Source organism: Calidris pugnax, unplaced genomic scaffold, assembly GCF_001431845.1.
Source record: "Calidris pugnax isolate Ruff unplaced genomic scaffold, ASM143184v1 scaffold63, whole genome shotgun sequence".
Taxonomy (NCBI): domain Eukaryota; kingdom Metazoa; phylum Chordata; class Aves; order Charadriiformes; family Scolopacidae; genus Calidris; species Calidris pugnax.
In genome coordinates this window covers 7,545,693-7,563,897 of record NW_015090852.1, presented here as the reverse complement: position 1 = coordinate 7,563,897, position 18,205 = coordinate 7,545,693, and the positions used below count along the sequence as shown (strand labels likewise).

Here is an 18,205-nt window from a genome sequence, read left to right as displayed (position 1 = left end):
AGTTTAAAACCTTTTTCATATTCAATATTCATTAAAAAATGTCCACGAATCAGGAATACACAATGCCTCCAACAGAGGACAAGCAGGAGGTTCAAAGTGTTGCTAAAAATATTTTTTTCTCAGGTTAGCCTATGATCCAGAGTATAACAGGTCTTCCCAATCTATTCACAAACAACCTGGCTCTGCTTACTTCAAGGAGTACAAGTTGGTAATTCACTAGTGTCTCCTAGGAGTAGCCTGCTGAGGGTACAACAGATTTTAGGAAAAAAGAAAAAAAAAAAAAAAAAGACATTTAAACTGTAACTCAGACTTCTATGGTTTAGAAGTAGATAGAAGAAAACCTATGATTTTCAATGACACTGATTCTGCGGTCTCTTGATTAAAGCTGCAAGCATGTCAAGTCTTGAGTCCTACTTTCAACTGTTGGTGCTACATTAAAAGAGAGAACATACATTTTGATAACCTCAATTATAAAAAACAAAGCGAGAAAGACATCTTAATGGCATTCTTTTTCTGGCTAAGTTTAGTATTTAGTATTGCTGGCATTTCCCCAGCAATTAACCCCCAAATTCTTACTCAAAGTTGAATTATCCAGTTGTGCCACAATTATTCATACAGTTATTTACTTTTGTTTCAGAAATTAAACATCACTATTCCACCAGAACTGCACAAGCCTCCATTTTCTCACCAGGGTCTTAAATTCCACAACCAAGATCAGTTTTATCTACATTAATATGATGTCAGCCAAACAGAGAGCAGACAGCCCTAAACATATCAGTCCTCAACCTGCACCAACCTCTCATTTCTAATGTCAGATTGTCCTAGTTACAAAGCAATGTCTGTTAATAGCTAATTCTTAACATCCTGATATTCTTACTGTCTTCACACTAAGTTACAACTTTCTTTTAATCAGACTGCTTCCTGAGTAAATTGTAATGCAACATGCATTAATAGGAAGAAGAACAGGAAAGAGGCAGAATAGAAATTTCCAGCTGTAATCATGGATCAAGATGGATGAAGTCTGTTGCTTCACTATTTTGCTAAAGATCTGCCAGCTGATTTACCCTTTGAGTCTTAATGCTTTTAGCTATGACTTATGCTCCATTTACCCTCATTGATATATTTTTGCAAAGGGCCTGAAAGGAGCATTTAGCCTTAGACAGCAAATCTTGTTCTCAATTACACACAGAGCAACTAATGTGATTTTAGATGTATAAAAGAGAGCCATTAATCAGCCTTAATGATTCTACACACAGCCAAATTGTAATTTTAAAACACTTATGTGTATAAATGCACTTGAGATTACCAGAATTTGCAATTGTCCCACTGTACTATTATCGTGAGGGTAGGTAATAGCACTCTATGAGTCACATTAATTTTACTTACAGAAGGTTATGCTTAGATACACAAACCCGATAAAATTTCTGTGTGGAAGAACAAGTTAAATATCTAAGGAAACCACAGTGTATTAGTTTTCCATACTTAACAGCATACTAACTGTTTCTTCTTAAATGTAGATTCCAGGAAGGAAAATACCTTTTTAAGTTGGGAAATATATGTCTAACATATTTCTTGTAAGGAATGACACATCTAAGAAGTTTTCTCTTAAACTATATGCTGCTTATGGAAAAGCAGCAGACTATCTTCCATTGATAGCTGACTCTTCTCCACTTAAAAGGACAGAATCATAGAATTGTCTAGGTTGGAAAGGACCTTCCGAATCATCTAGTCCAACCACCAAAGTAACACTGACAAAAACCATCACTAAACCATGTCACTAGAGCACTATTTCTAACTGTCTTTTAAATACCTCCAGGGAGGGCAACTCAACCACTTCCCTGGGCAGCCCATTCCAATGCTTAATAACCCTTTCTGTGTAAAAAAATTTCCTAATATCCAATCTGAACCTCACCTGGTGCAACTTGAGGCCATTTTCTCTTGTCCTATTTCCTGTAACTTGGGAGGAGAGACCAACCCCCACCTCTCTACACCCTCCTTTCAGGTAGTTGTAGAGAGCAATAAGGTCTCCCCTCAGCCTCCTTTTCTCCAGGCTGAACAATCCCAGTTCCCTCAGGTGCTCAATGATCTCTCAATGATACCTACAGACTCCAAATAGACCCCCCCAACTCCAGTTAATCTTGCTCATTCGAATCAACTTACGTTTGTGATGTGTAGTTTCTGAATGACATAGTCTGGGCACGTTTTACTTTCATTGATCTTCACAATTATGTCCCCATATGTTGCAGAACCATTTTCCATTGATGGCCAGTACTGGGCACATTTGTTCTATGAAGACAGGAAGCTAGGTGAGTGGCATGACAGCAAAGTGGTAGAGAGCTGAGAGCTATAAGAAAGTTTGATTTAAAATAGACAGCAACTCAGTACAGTATTTTTAACTTCTCATAGGTCTTGTCCTCTCCCAAACTGGTGGTCACTGCTCAGGATGTCAGTGCTAAATAATTCCAAATATCCAACAATTCAGATCTCTGACCCGAATTTTATACCCATTAAATTTAACTTGAATCATAAAGTGGCAAAAAAATCCTGTACACTAGTTGAAACAGTGAACAGCTACAGCTGCTGTTGCCTGAAGCCCGTAGAAAAGTTTTTAGCTGCTTCTATGGCTACTTTTCAGTCTTCATGACGGGGGGGGTTGCCAGAAAATAGACAGGAGAAAAATACAAACCATACTTTTTATGACAGGTCTGTAAGGAGCTAGAGTACTACCTTGAGCCTTCTCTGGGTTTATTAGCTGTAATTTGGAATCTCATCCTCTACTACTTACAGCTCTGACTAAAGTGACATTTTCTGATAAGAGTAGTAATTCCATAAGGCAACACTGTTTTGGTATGCTTTCCAACATAGGTTCTGCCACACCAAGAGAACAACAAAGAATGAAAAAAAGTACTAAGAAGAACGTGTAATTCACCACAGCACAGCAATCGATTCCATTTCAGACAAAAGGATGGAAAGATGTATTAATGGAAGGATGGACGGATGTACGTATGGATGGATATTTCTCACCCTCTTTCCCTCCTCACAGCGAGTCACCATGACAATAATTGTTGCCTTCTGTTCCCAGATCATTCTCCAGAAATCATCTGTGGTTTCATCCTTGGGGCCTAGCAGGAGATATTTCAAGGGAGTTTTTCAAAGAGTGAAAGTACATGAAAAAACACTTGGCCTCTTGACATGCTTAACTATGCAGTCTGAAAAGCGAACCAGAGTTCACACAAATAACAGCCACACAACTTGATTTCATTTTGACTGCTTGCCATTAGGATACAGCATTTAAAAAGCCTCCTATACACCTTTAGTGCCCAGCTGTGAAATCTGAAAACTTTTGGTGTAAAATTATACACCATGAGAAATCTACCTTTGAAGTACAATTTATTCATCTTCACAAAATACCCTAAGCAAAAGCTCATTGTAACATTTTCATACTAAATTTCAAAGTGTCAGATTATCAGTTTTTCTTTAAATTTTCTAATAATTTTTACTACTCTTAAAAAAATGGGTGAATAAAGAAAACATACTCTTTTGAGGTTAAAAATTACCTTGTGCAGCAATGTATTTTCTTGGTTCTTTAAAGCCCTATAAAAAGTACAATATTATCAACTTTTAGAAAGGAAGCCACAAACAATTTAAAAGATTTGCAATTTTAAAAATAAATTCAACATGCAACAGTCCAATAATACTGAATGTATTACAAAGATGGAAAGAACTCAAATGGAAATCTTCAAAGGCGTTTGATACATGAAATGTACAGACTACAGAATTTCCTCAATAGTGCCTAAGACTTTTTTGAAGTAGAAGTCACTCACATCAATATAACTTGCATTGATATAGTCTGATCCTGGGTCTCCTGGGATCTCTGAGAGCTCAACACGGTTATGATCATCTGTTTAAATCATTTGAAACAAAAGAATTATATTATCTCAAAGCACTGAGAAAACATTTTTAAAATATTTATAAAACATGCAAAAATTGTAGCAAATACTTACATGGAAGGATATCAATGTAACGGTTTTTGTTCTGATTTTGGCTTTTTTTGGCCTCCTTTATTGAAAACTTAGTGAAAACTCTAGGAATACTCTGTAAAATACAATGTTTCTTTTATTAAGTAACACGTATCTAAAAGAGCTTCTACTGACAGTCAAATGCATATGGAAGAGATTTCATACTATTGAGTCTGGAAGATAACATTCTGTTTCATATGATACTACTTCATGTATTTCTTACATTTAAAATAAACAATTTTTTCCCTTAATATAAATAATTTATATCTCCACATTTATATATTATTTATATTTCCATGTCTATGCAGTAAGGGAGAGTATTAAAAATATGCATTTAAAGGTAGTTTAGAATGGGAACTATTTAGACTGTGTATTTTATACTTTTGCTGAAAAACACCTTCAGGGAAAAAAAAGAAAATACCATCATCTTATAATGAGAGCATGGTAGCAAAATTAACTGAAGCCTTTCTGACTTTAGATGAGAATTCACTGAATTTTCTATATATATTTTTTTTTTACTTATTATTTATTTATACCCAGTGCATATACTTCAGTCATGCTTTCGAACAGAATTCTTTCAAACACCTCGTCACAAATCTTGGTATATTTTGAGGCAATGACAAACCTGAAATTCATCCAAGAAAAGTCTTCCTTCATCAGCAATCTTCCTCTTGTACGTGTCCAGCAATTGCTCCGAAGGTATTGGCTCTATGTTTAGAAGTTGCCTGTCCTCATCTTTAACTGTGCAAATATGTTGAACATTTATCATTATTGACTTTGAAAATGTACATTACTTTTAAGTAAATACTTTTAATTTTAAAATTGATTGGACAATCAAGTTGTCATATAAAGTACCAAAAGGAAAAATCTCTTTAACTAAATGTGTTTATTTTTCTAAAAAATGGTGTTGTCCGAGCCAGCTGTAAGCAAAAAAGCCCCGGGAATATTAGAACTTGGTCACCTCTGCTGCCCGACTGGAGACACCTCAGGAGGAGGCCACAAGCTGGGACATTGCATTAACGGCACTTTTGTACACCATGGCCATTGTCACATTCAGGTCACACCAACAGCCCCAACACCCACAGCAGTTACATGGCCTGGCCCTCTACATCAATTCTGATCATTTATCATCACTTGTAAAATGGACTGCTGTGCAAATAGCCTACAAATGTAAAAACATATATTGCCTGCTTTTCCAAATTTTCTCCAGCTTATTCTCTGAGTTGCAATAATCTGTAATATTATCTTCAATGATAAAGTAATGATTGAACAAGTTTTAATATCTCTAACTAGACATTTATTAATTTTTCATTTACATTGAAAAGATATGTTTTTTAACAACCATGTGTCTAAGCAAATGGATTTGAATATCAGCACAGTATTACTTCCCATTTAATGTAGTTAATTTCTTGAATGTCATAAATTATTTTTCTCTTGAAGCTTTCTGGTAGTAACTGATTCTGTCTTTCTTTGTAGGCTTTGAAAAGTTGTGCAAAAACTTCCAGATAATGTTAGGTTTCAGTCTTTGAGACCTGAAAGCCTTTAAAATTTTACAGTAAAAAACTATTGGCTTACGTTTAAATTCTTGCTTTGAAAAAGGTGCACAGGAAAACTAAATTCTGATTTGATTCTGAACTTACTCTCAGGGTTAAATATATCACAACCATTGTCTGGGATAACAGACTCCTTCTCTAGAGATATTAAAAACCCACCCGCATGCCTTCCTGTCCAGCCTGCTCTAGGTGAACCTGCGTTAGCAGGGGGGTTGGACTAGATGATCTCTGAAATTCTGAGATACTGTGATAACAAAATTGGGTTTGTAATTAAATAATAAATAAGAGTTTTTCAAACACTGATAACCTTTCAGTTCATTTACGTATAAATACTTCTGCTTTGTATTTACTGAAGTATTATTTTCTCCAAATGAGGTGTTGCCGTGTTGATATCTGTAATCTATGTATAGAACCTTGAATGTAAACAATCCAAAGGTGGCAGCAAGACATGTGACTAATTTTATTTCCACTTGCTAAATATATAAAGATACTCACCTGCAACAAGGTTCACACCTTCAGAAGAATTGCTGTAAGAAGCAAAAGCATCTGTAAAAGCTTTGACTAGTAAGACATATGATAATGAGTTAAGTAAGTTTCATATGTAAAAACCAAGACTGCTCATAATGATCACATTAGAAGCTCACTGTGAAACAAAATACAATGAAATTAACTTTAAATGCTAAGTAGCCAAGAACAAGTTAGACTCTCTGAACCTGTACAAGAAAAATTAGTTTTGCTTCCCTAAGCATAAAAGTTTGCATCTGAGCATGAGCAGCTCCCTGTACACTTAATGTGAAGAGCAAGGGAAAACGAGGGGTTGGAAGAGACGAGTCCCCGGATTCTGCTGTTTCCAGAGGGCTGAGAGGTTTCTAAAGAAATTGCCTTAATTTTTCCATGTCTACCAGCAGCTAATGCCCCCTCACACATTGCACCACCTCCCTTTGCAGCAACAGCAGCAGTCGGCCTGGCTTTCCAGGGCTCTGGCACAGTCATCAGGCCGGGCATTGACCATTCGTCTATTGCAATCCACTGTCCTACAGAACTGCCAAGTCATCTAGAGATGACTTATAATAAAAAAAGCCTCCCTGAGATAATTTTTTTGGTGAATAAGCATTTGAAAGAGTTCCAAGAAAGTGTGTATTAATTTCATTACTTTTAACTTAAATCATGAAGGACAGGTATTCCAGATATTTGTGAATATTTTTTCACAAAACTAGTGACAAAACATTTTGTTCTAGCAGATCAGTTCTTCTGTGCCCTAAGGAAGGGTATAGCAGAGAAATTTTAAATCCATTTCATTGTATTTGCATTTCCAGACAAACCACCAAAAATTTAGTTTCTTTCAGAAGGATTAAAAGAGAAAAGGATGTCTTTTCCCAGTATTAAGAACACTCTTGCACTACCCATTGGGAAATCTTGTGGAAAAACAGAAATCCTCCTCCCCCATTTATATAAGAGAGGGAGAGAAACATGAAGCTTACCCAAGCTTTCTTTTGTGAAGATCATAGATTTTGTACAGAACCAGTAGTAAAGCAATTGATGTCACAATGATCAAGAACGCCAAGAATATAATCAGGGCTTTAGAATTATCTAGCAACAGAAAAAGAATACATTTATTATTTCTTGAATATATAATTAATGGCATCTAAAAATGTTTTTCTTTTTTTTAACCTGTATACTTCCTAGAACAAAGGTTTATTGATTTATTTTTTTAAATGAACTAAACAATTATTTTTAAGTGTTTAGTTTAAGTTTGATATTACAAAGTGCCAAAAACTTTTAAGCTTACAGAAAAGGAGGGAATTTTATTTCCTCACTAAGAAAATTTTCACTTCAACTCCCAATGTCCACCTGTTAAAATGTCACAACTCACTCACTGGTTCAGCATTACCATGGTTGTCTCCTGCTCTGTGTGACCTGTACACCTGAGCAGTGGAGCTCTCAGCTGCTCCCAATCTAGGAGCTGGGAATGCCTGACAAGTCACAGATATTCAGCTCCTGAAATGTAGGATCTGAACACAGGAAATTAATCCTAAAGTGAATAATTCAAGTTAGAGAAATTAATTTCTAGTTGCATTCAAGTTTTTCCTGAAGAAACCACAGCTGTGTAATAATTCTGAATTATTATCAACAACTTGTCAATAGGATCTGTTACATTAATGCTGAATGAGGATATTATTTTTTCAAATGCAGATCAACTATTAACTACAAAAAGAGGCAGTTCTAATTTTTACTTATGAGCAATCACACTGGAATTTACAATTTACAGTATTACTCTATACTATGCTAAGGTCTAAAAGTAAAAATGCTATATATATTTACTTACATCTGGTTTTTATACTCCTTGTTACTGGTTCCCCTCTATGTTCTCCATTGAACACTAAGATCTGCATGCAGTGGGTGAGAATAATAGAGATATTAAGATTTAACAAGCAAAAATTTCTGCATTTTTTTTTAAAACAAAACAATGGATATTCAAAATACATCCATCTATTTTCCACAGATTAGCCTCATTGACAGCAGGATCTGCTATGTGAATCTTAGTACCGGCATTTATAGTGCAGCTTAGGCTTCCACCTAAGTTATTGCAAGATCTAGACTCAAAAATATGTAGATGACTGGGAAAAAAAATTGTGAAATAGGAGACCCATGTTACAAAATCAAAATCAGGTGTATCTCAATGAAAAAAATCAAATTTATCTCTTATCGAATCAAAATCAAATTTCCCAAATTCAAAAAATAACCATGCAATACGTAGTAAAACGTCATCATTTTATTTACTTCAACAGTAAACATACAAATAGTCAACTGAATTGGACATTGTAATACAAGTTCCTGTATGGGAAGTAATTAATAAAGGGTTAAATTATAGAAGTCAAATTAAACTTTTAAATAAGCTGGTTTCTTGCAACCTTAACTTTTGGGTATTTTATCTAGTGTTAAAATACTAACTTTGTTTAGATGCGTTTATATTTCATAGTATATTTTACATTTATCCAGTCATTTAAATTTCCTTAATAGGAATTCCTATCAGATCTAATAGGCAGCTTGAAGTTTGTACATCAAATACTTCACACTTTTCTTGTGAAGAAAAATTAATCTTATGATTAAACTTAAAAATGTAATACTAAACAGTGGAGAATACTAACAGGATTGGATAATAGTGATTTCAGTAGTAATAACCTCCTGCTGCAAATCATCCAAAAGGAGAGGAGAAAGGCTTTCAGCACCATTGCTGACTGCAGGCTGAGTTCTTACTGAGCCTACCCGATCCCTTAAGAGAAACCTCTCCTGAAGACTCAGAGGGCTGTGTCCCAGCTCCCACCCTCTGCTCTAAAAGGCCAATGTGTTCAAGGGGTTGGTGGTTTCTCAATTCTGCACCTGGGAAAACAGCCATCGTAGGCGGCAACATCCAGAGAAGTAGTAGAGGTGGCAGAAATTAGCAAGAAGCTTCTCAAATAGCAAAAGCCAGAAACCTAGTGCAGCAGTCGGGGTCAAAACAAGACTAAACCAAAAAGTGTGCTGGGTAGGCTCCTGTTTATTCCCCACACAACTCAGTATGCAGAGAGAAGGGAACTGTGACATCCATCAACTCTCACGGGTGATCTGACTTCTTTTTTTCTTGAGCCGTCCATAACTTGACCCAGAATCCTTTCATTACTATTTAAGACCATAAAGCTGTCTCTTTTTTTCCAGTAAGAATTGGGAAAAATAGGGCTCTAACCAGGGTTTAGAGCCAAGCAGAAACCAATTTATTCTATAAGGCATACTGCTCACTGAGCTTAGAAGAGTGCAGGGGACTCATACTACAGGGGCAACACAAGCATCTTTTTCTCCTACCTCATTTTTATTTTCCAAATACAAAGCTTTCTGAGCAGAATCCATTGGGCAAATACTGACGAAGCCTTGGAACCCAGCCTAGATTACTCAAGTAGTAGTATGAAAATGATACTGCATTTTCTCAGAAAGACACAGAGAAAAGAGGAGAAGATTGTGGGAAATGAGTGAAACTGATTCCTAAAAGCACTAAAACTCCATCATCCCTCCTGGGTACTTTCTTACCTAAACTTTACTGAGGGCAGCTATCAGAATATAAAAAATATTCCTACTGGCCACATTAAGGGGATCACACAAGACCATTGGCTTTGCAAGCAACAAATGCCTAAGGGGTGAAATGCTTGTAGGAAGAGAAGGTAGCAGGAAGCCTTCAGGAAAGTGAAGACTATAAAGAGAAGATTATATATTTTGTATAGAAACTGGCTTGTAAAAGGCTGATGGAAGGACACTTGAAAGGATCTGAACTGGTTTACACTAACTAGTCCCTGAGAAATCAAAAATCTTCACAGTGAAAAATTCTGCACAATTTCTTTCTAAGCAATTATCTCAAGACTTAAATCCAATATTTATCCTCCGATTGACAGACACATATTCACTAAATGAAATGTGTTACAAACACTAAAATATCAGTTATACTTAAGAAACTCTTCTAAAACTTATGGAAACCCCAAATTTCTTTCTGTCCCAAATGCAAACAATCTATTCACCTTGTATTTTTCATTCTGTCAGAACCTACGTGGAATAGCACACAAGGGACTGATTGATAGGTTAGGTACGTAAGCATTTTATTTCTGAGGTAATAGATACTTCTTTACGTCTGTGGCCTCCAGATCCACAGATGAACTCCTTTGTCACTATATTTGCCTCTTTTCCTAAAATCAAGTATAAGATGCTTAAACAATGGAAATACAGCAATATTTTTTATATTTAATTTAATAAGCCTTCTTACCTTAAATGTATACGTTGTCAAGTACAAGAGATTGTCTTTTTGAAAATCACAATTATTGGATCTTATTTCATCATTTTCCCAAAACAATCTAAATTCTTTTTGTGGTCCATGCACTTCTCGCTCTTTGCATGTAATTTGGACAGCATTATCAGCTGTCAAGTTTGCATCAACAGCAGTCACTGGGTCCGGTTCTGTTCACAAAAGAAGTGTTACTGGTTCTCTTCTCATCACTTCAAACCAAACATTCCAACAGCTGTATGTGTTCATGTCTGACCGTTAGATTCTCTCTTAATAATTTCATACATTTTTTTTCCCTTAAAAATTTCAGTCCCAATTTAACAAAATAAATAAAATCAATTTTGAGTTAACCATAAGCTTATCTGAACTGGAAAAGATGTGAAGCGGAACTGAAAAAGCTGGGAAGATCAGAGCTCTACTGACAACCATCCTGCAAAGATAATATCATGGCAACTCTCTCCCTTGCATCTGACATCACTTTCTCATTTGAGAAACATGGGAGAACAGACAAGACGGGAGGAAACAGCTTTGTGTGTATGTTTCAAGACTTCTGTAAATGAAATTTACTACCAGGGGTTACCAGCATATTTTAGTATTTGGAAAAGTAACTTTACTAATATTAACAGTTGCTTTTTTCTTCATATGAAGAGCTAAGATGTGTGATGCTTTATGAGCGGATGAAATATCCCATGTGGGGAGTGGCAAGATATTTCACTTGTCTGAGTGTGTGATTACAACATATCTGCTCATTTTTATTCACAGGGCAGATTTGTTAGATTCCTATTCTGCATAATACTGAAAGAGCTGTGCTAGGAAGAAAGTGAACATTTCTGGAGGCAATGTGTTTGTTGAAGATGAAAAATATTTTTTAAATTATAGTTTTTTTCTACTTCTGAGGAGTTGTGCTCCACTGATACATTCTCTTGTTTAAGAAGCCATGAAACTCTTCCATTATCTGCTTGATCATGTTATCAATTGCTGTAACAGTTGGAGAAGGTTTAACAAATACCATTAATTCATGAAGGCAAGCAGCTTGTTATTTTCTCAAAAAATAAGGAAACACTGGTTCCCTTTTCCAGCCCCATAAACTTATATTGTGGTCTGTAATCTTCACCTGATTTATTAAAATATGAGTGGAGCTGCAGAAAGTGGAGGCTCCAAAGTTTGATATTCTCAAACCAGATTGAAAAATTATGATCATGACCCAGAGTAATAGAGAGATTCCAACGCTTTAATGGATTGTCTACAAAAATGCATAAAAATGCTCTGTATATTCCACAGAAAAACAGGATTCAAATTCAAAACAACAGTAGTCTGCCAGAAGCCCCTGCATTTCCCTAAGCTTAAGAAAAACAGAAGTCAGATTTAATGTTCTTATATATCCATTTCTATACACTTTTCAGAGTGCTAAAAGCAACAAAAGATTTATTTATTCTTGCTATTAGGGAAGGAAGTCACCACTTTATATTACCATTACATCATTAGCACAAAAACAGTATTATCTTTTTTAAAAAATAAAAATCTTTTGCTTATTCAGTGCAATTAAAGGGAATATTAATTTAGTATCATACCAGATATAAACCATTATAGTTTCCCTATATTTGTATATCCATACTAGCTGAGTCTGGAGGTGGAGGAACTAAAGCTTAAAAAGTACCAGAAGAAATTACATAAACATGGGGTTTTGAGTGGTTTTGGGTTTTGTTTCTCAAAGAAAGAATTAAAACAGTACAAGACTCTACATCTGAAGATAAAAAGTCTGTTGGGCTTGGGGTTTTTTTAGCTTTTCTTGTAGTTCTATGAATTGAACATATATAACAAAGAAGCAGGACCACAGGGGTAAGTTTTTGAAAGTATAGTCCCAAAAAGATGTGCAGACCTTTCTGACAGCACAAGGGCTGGCACACATTTGGCTTTGACCTAATGTGGAGTCTTAGAAGCTGACGACGTATGTGTACGTCCAAACTAACCAAAACCCAGTACAGCCATCAGTGTAGCCTGAGTAATGCAGCAAACCTGTTTAAGCAAACAGGCAACTGCAGAACAGTAGGTACAGTCTGCAAGTCTTTGTAGCTTTCATGTCACAAAGAAAAAGTGAATGTTTTTCATTCTCTTTTTATTTAATTTGAATCTTTTCTTTAGAATTCAATCTTTAGACACAATGCTTTCTAAAATCTTATCAAGAATTTCAAATGAATGTAGATCTTTTTAAAACTTTTTTTTAATATATAACATAATACTAATACTAAACACATAATTAAACAGAGAATAACATTAAGTAATTGAAAGAGAAACATTAATTATATGAATGTCAATAAAATTCTTTTAATATTAATCAGTTTCTTGGCTAGGCGTAGTAACATATAAAATACAACAAAGTATAATAAGAAAGTATATATTCCCTGTGTTAGTAGCAGCATTGTTCGTAACAGCGAGCAAATGAGAGACTTACTTGCTGATTTTGTTGACGAGTTAAATATTCCAGGTTTTCCCATAATTTTTGTACCGTCATATCGGCTGAGTGTATATGCAGTCACAGAACCTTCACCCTTGGTGAAAGGTTTTAATCCATCGCAAACAAAGTTTTTGGTATTTTCTACTTCAACATCCTCTTTAAGAAAAAATGAAAAATTAAATTAATTAATGAAATTAATGAAATTTATGTTAGGAGCACAGGAAATCTTACATTTCATCAGAGCTACCTGAAACCACTGTCATGTGTACTTCTGTTTTAATTACCTTGTACTTGGTTGTTTTGTCTTGCTAAGTGAAGGCTCAAGAAGAGGAAAAATTATATTCCCCAGTCAAAAAGGTAGAAAGTTGAGGGTTTCTTCTGTTTTCTTTTTTACTTTCTCATTGTGTCATTTAAATGTGTGTAATTAAAAACTAACATAAACTGCATTGATAAAGAGAGGCTGATTCTTCTGTGTTCATCTTGGGAAGAGGTTAGTAGACAGATGACAGAAGGACAAGCCTGCTCTGGTATGACACAAGAGATGTCATGTGCAAGCAGTTAATGGCCAGCAGGACAGAAAGGAGTTGCCCAAGAAGCAACGTGAGCAAAGCAATTTCCCACACTGCAGCTGGGGCTTTGGTGGCTTTGGAAACTGGGGAGCAATGGCCTTTCCGTGTTTCCTTCTGGCTGCTTCAGATATGACCTCCCTACCCCCAGCATACTACTTTGGTCTGCTATACTACAAGCCAGACCAACCACAGAAACTGGTGCTCGGGGCTGCCGTCCTTGTGGGTAGTGGTCAAACTCAGGGCATGAGGAGTGGGAGAGGTTATTTGTATCTGGGGAGCACATGGGCATGACAGCCTTTGGTTCCTGTAGCAGTCCTGGTTTAAAAAACATTCAGTATGTGAACAGAAAGAATGAATTAACCCAGGACTAGCTTAAAAATAATATATATTTCCTAGAATCGTGTATCAGGCTCTTCATTTTCAAAACATCATTTTCTAGTCCTTGTTTTGAAGAAAAGCTCACACTTTGAGAAAAGCTCACCGTGGAAAACATGATCCCAGTGCAATGGATGCAGACTAAGCCATCTAAATATAAGGTGGCCTAAAACAGCATATCTGAAAGGTGTGACCGCTTAGTAGAAGACAACTAATTGGCTTTACCCATCTAAACATGTATATGCTAACTGCCATACTTGGGACCCCTGACTTTTACATACATTGCTGTTACTCAGAAGGCAGGTCCCTCTCTTCTCAGACAATATATTAACCACCTACAGCAGCATTTTCTGAGACAGAGCGCTATGCTACAAACTGATCAGACAACTGACGATCTTGTCATAACTTATTCTTAATACAAGAATGAAGGGTGACAGAGTTGTGTCCTGAAATGGTCAACTGAAGAACCGTATGGTTCAACTGGAAGAACTTAAAAAAAAAATCAGGTTTATCAATGCATCATGCTTGGTGCTCTGTAAATATTAAACCATGCAATGAGTTATTCAGTACTAAAGGGGCATATACCTGCTGTACCGTTACAGTTCACGATATAGCCATCTATAGGACCCTTTGAAGTGTCCTTAGGTTTCTGCCAGCTAACTGATACATTTCTCTCACCAGGACATGTTTCAAGGATTTCTGGTTCTTCTGGACCTGTTGTAAAAGAAAAATAATGGGGAGGGAAGGAAATGTTTGAATGAAAATGCAAAATACTCCTCTTTTTACCTACTTTGATTGAGTTAAATTTCATTGAATACCAAAGCAAGAAACCAACAATCGGTAATATTTTTCATAGTCTATTTCATTCAAAGAAATTTTACATATGTATAAACTGCGTATATGCAAAAGCATAATATTAGAGTAACTTCATAAATTTAATTAATTCAGGACAAGGTGAACACAGTAATATCACATATTGCTAAAACTGACCAACATTTCCAAACTTTATACATTATAATTTTAACAAACTTTAAATATTTGGCCTGATTTTTGATTTGTGAGTTACTTGATTTCATTTGATTTCCTTTTCGAACCGAAAAAAAAGCTAAGCTATTTCCAAGGACAATGTTTTGGATAAACACATCATTTTATCTGGAGACATTTTTGCAATTATCTCATGTTTCTTCAAATCAAGAATTTAATTTTGACCTGGCCAGTGCTGTGCTGGTCTTTCGTTTGTTTTGGTTTTTGTTTTGGTTTTCCTTTGGTTTTGCTTTTTGGTTTGTTTTGGGTTATTTTTGTCATCATTCAAACTTTCTTACATTTGGCTATCTTCTCACTCTCAAAAAAATAAAAGCACAACAATCTCCAAGAGAAGGAGAGTAAGGCATCTGTGACTGCAGTCAAAGAACAACCATAAGGGCAGGAGACCTGACAAGAGGAGCTGGAGGGGAACCTGAGAGTGGCTGAGCATGCTGCTCAGAATGTATCTTCAACCCCAGGAAACACAGATAGCAGGATTCATAGAAGGGGTTTCCAGAAATATGTGGAACATAAAGCGAAAATAAACATTACACTTACCACCATAATCTGTATATATGATGAGGCTTGCTTTGACAAGCTCCTTTTCACAACAACGTATGGTACCACTGCAGTTGTACTCACGGTTGGGTGATAAATCTTTCAGCTCTTTACAAGATTGATTTACTTTTGGAACAACTGTTCCATCTGTAGATACAAAAAGAGTTTTAACAATATTTTCTAGTACTCAAAAAATGGCACCTTTTTAACTGGGATTTTCTCTACCATATTTATTCAATATAGTTTGCAATAAACCATCAAAATATTCTGAACAGAAAAGTGTACAACCGAATCCAATGACTAGGTTTTAGGTTCTTTTATACTAACTTAGTTTGCATAGATCTTTATACTAACTTTGCATAGATCTTTACTTTTTGCTAGTAAAACTCATATGATTTTACTTTCTAAGAAAACAGTTTTTCCACAGAAATCAAAACATTTCATTGGAGTCTGGCAGAACCCTGGAGTGGCTTCATAGCTCTTCAGCTCCATGAAATGTGAAATCTCCAGCCCCAGACATTCCTCATGTATTTTTCTGGGACACATGAGGACATCCAGCATCCATATCATACCTTCCCTAGCAGACTACCTGCACTTGAGCCAGCATGCTCAGGCTGGCTGGCTCCAAAAGCAGAGAACCTGGACTCTCGCTATCTAGGAGCCTGCAAAGCCAGCTGCCTGGGTAGTCTGCAAGGGGGAATAAGCTCATTGCAGACCCACGGATTGCAGGATTTCCAAACTCCAATCTCCCTTTCAGACCATCAAGCAGAAGCTCATAATCTTCAGAAGTCTGCCATTTGTGAAGCTGATAAACCGAGGAAATGAGCTCTTAGGGCTTGAACTTTCCCCAGATCTCCAGTGCGTGGGGATGGTAGTCCCTAACCTGGCGATCCCAGAAATTCTGAATAGCCCTTCCCTTAAACGTCACAATTAATTTAAATCTGCAAATCTCTCATCAAAAAGGTAACATCAGCATTGCTTTTAAAAACAAAAGAATAAATAAATAACCAACTTTTAAAATATCTTAGAAGTGTCTTACCTGTGCAGTCAAAAGTCACATCAGCATAGTTATATGGCTCGTTCCAACATAACTCTGCAGATGTGTCGGTTATCTTCCCAAATTCTAAGGCACCTGGTTCTCGAGAGGTGCTGTTGAGCGTGAGATAGAGAGGTGTTCCCGCAGGCATGGGATGGAAGCCTTTGAAACAGTAAACAATGTCCTTATATGGTAACGTGAAGACAACAAAATAGCTAGCAAGCTAGCAAATAGATAACAATATAACAAACAAATAATAACGACTAATTGGCTGGGGGCATGAATGCTTATCTGTAGCCAATTGTATTGCTCATAACGGCAGGTGGCCAGGCTCCCACAACCTATCCGTGTAGAGAGCACAGCACATGATCAAAAGAGAGAAACTATATATGCTGTAAAAATAAAACATTAAACGTCTTCACTTCATCACTTGGCGGAGTCCATGCCCTTTGTTGCCACAGATCTTTGCTTTCTGAAAAGGATTAATATTATATGTGACTGTGACATTGGCTATATTGATTCTTTAAATAGAAATTTGTTCTTATATATTTGTTGACTTGTTCTGCAGTATGAAGATACAATTGGCACAGAACAATATACAAAGAATTTAACAATAAATGGAAAGTAAAAATTGAAAAAGCCTACATGAGATAAAGACAATGCTGGTATTCAAATAATAAATTAAACTTTTAACCAATCTCTTTAGTGAACAAAACATCCAACATAAATAGTAGCTTTCAAGTGCTGGCTGGTCTTGCTATTCCTAGCCACGCTGCATATGGCCAATGTAGTTAAAGTTTCCGTATTTTTTCACGTTTTACATTTTTTACATTCCATGAGAATACAATAGAAACAAGAATAGACTAAGTAGTCCAGGAAAACCAAGTTACCACATGTCAAAAAAAAAAAAAAAAAAAGAAACTACTATAGCCCTTCTGTACCTACCAGGCAGCTGAATACAAAGAGCTGTGGAGCAATCTTTAAATTTAACTTCATATTTCTTGCATTTCTCAAGTTCTATTGTGCTGGAATTCACACTGACGATTTCATTAACCTCTGAAATAGTATAGTTTCTGTTTTCTGTGAGATTTTTCAGTGTAACTTCAACCTTATTTCCCTCATCTTTTCCACTTTGAGTGAAATCATAGTCAACATAAATATCTAAAAAAAAAAAAAAAGATAAAATAATAAAATATTATTTTATGACAATTTTTAAGAACCATTAAATGGTTTATGGCAGCCTTAGCATCATATGTATTTTAAGAATCAGAAAATAAAATAACAGAAAATTTCCTTAGGAAAATATTTTTTTTTATAATTCTCCAGTTAGGAAAACTAAAGAATTAAAAAGATGCTTTACCAGAAACGTGCTTTACTTTAAAATGTCAGTTCAAAGTGAAATACTTTGTTTTGACACATTAGATCATTTGAACAGAAATTTCAAATTTTCTAATTCAAAGTATTTCATAATAATCTCATAATTAATGGCTCTAGTCTATTCCTGAAAATTAGAAAGGAGAGATCTCTCATTCTAAAGAGATACAAACCAATGTCTAAACTTTAGTTTTACTTTAGCTATGAAATGCAGTTTGCAGCATGTGATTATCAACATGATGGGGAAAAATTAGTGAGGGCCTAGTGGAATGAAGGCAGATCTTTTCTGCAGCCCTGATATCAACAGCCTAGTGCAGTGCAGTTTAACAGAACTGTAAATGGAGATGACAAGTCCACAAATGTAATATGTTTAATCCTACTCTTCCAGAATTGGAACACAGTTCATAAAAAAATTAATGAGATGCAAGCTGATCAATTT

The 18,205-nt window shown here is 35.7% G+C and overlaps 1 protein-coding gene across 9 annotated transcripts in view; it reads right to left on the bottom strand.

Moving 5' to 3' along the window:
- The window catches only part of PTPRC (protein tyrosine phosphatase, receptor type, C), a 64,147-nt gene that overhangs the window by 7,669 nt on the left and 38,273 nt on the right, over positions 1-18,205 (bottom strand). For all 9 annotated transcript variants that reach the window (XM_014943568.1, XM_014943570.1, XM_014943572.1 and 6 more), the window contains 15 exons: positions 17,338-17,553; positions 16,396-16,554; positions 15,357-15,503; positions 14,361-14,489; positions 12,829-12,987; positions 10,359-10,549; positions 7,899-7,959; positions 7,054-7,162; positions 6,068-6,099; positions 4,645-4,760; positions 4,005-4,095; positions 3,825-3,901; positions 3,558-3,594; positions 3,025-3,122; positions 2,161-2,286 (listed from right to left, as the gene is read on the bottom strand). In XM_014943568.1, the coding sequence (XP_014799054.1) occupies positions 2,161-2,286; positions 3,025-3,122; positions 3,558-3,594; positions 3,825-3,901; positions 4,005-4,095; positions 4,645-4,760; positions 6,068-6,099; positions 7,054-7,162; positions 7,899-7,959; positions 10,359-10,549; positions 12,829-12,987; positions 14,361-14,489; positions 15,357-15,503; positions 16,396-16,554; positions 17,338-17,553 (1,748 nt within the window). The remainder of the gene's footprint in view (positions 1-2,160; positions 2,287-3,024; positions 3,123-3,557; positions 3,595-3,824; positions 3,902-4,004; positions 4,096-4,644; positions 4,761-6,067; positions 6,100-7,053; positions 7,163-7,898; positions 7,960-10,358; positions 10,550-12,828; positions 12,988-14,360; positions 14,490-15,356; positions 15,504-16,395; positions 16,555-17,337; positions 17,554-18,205) is intronic.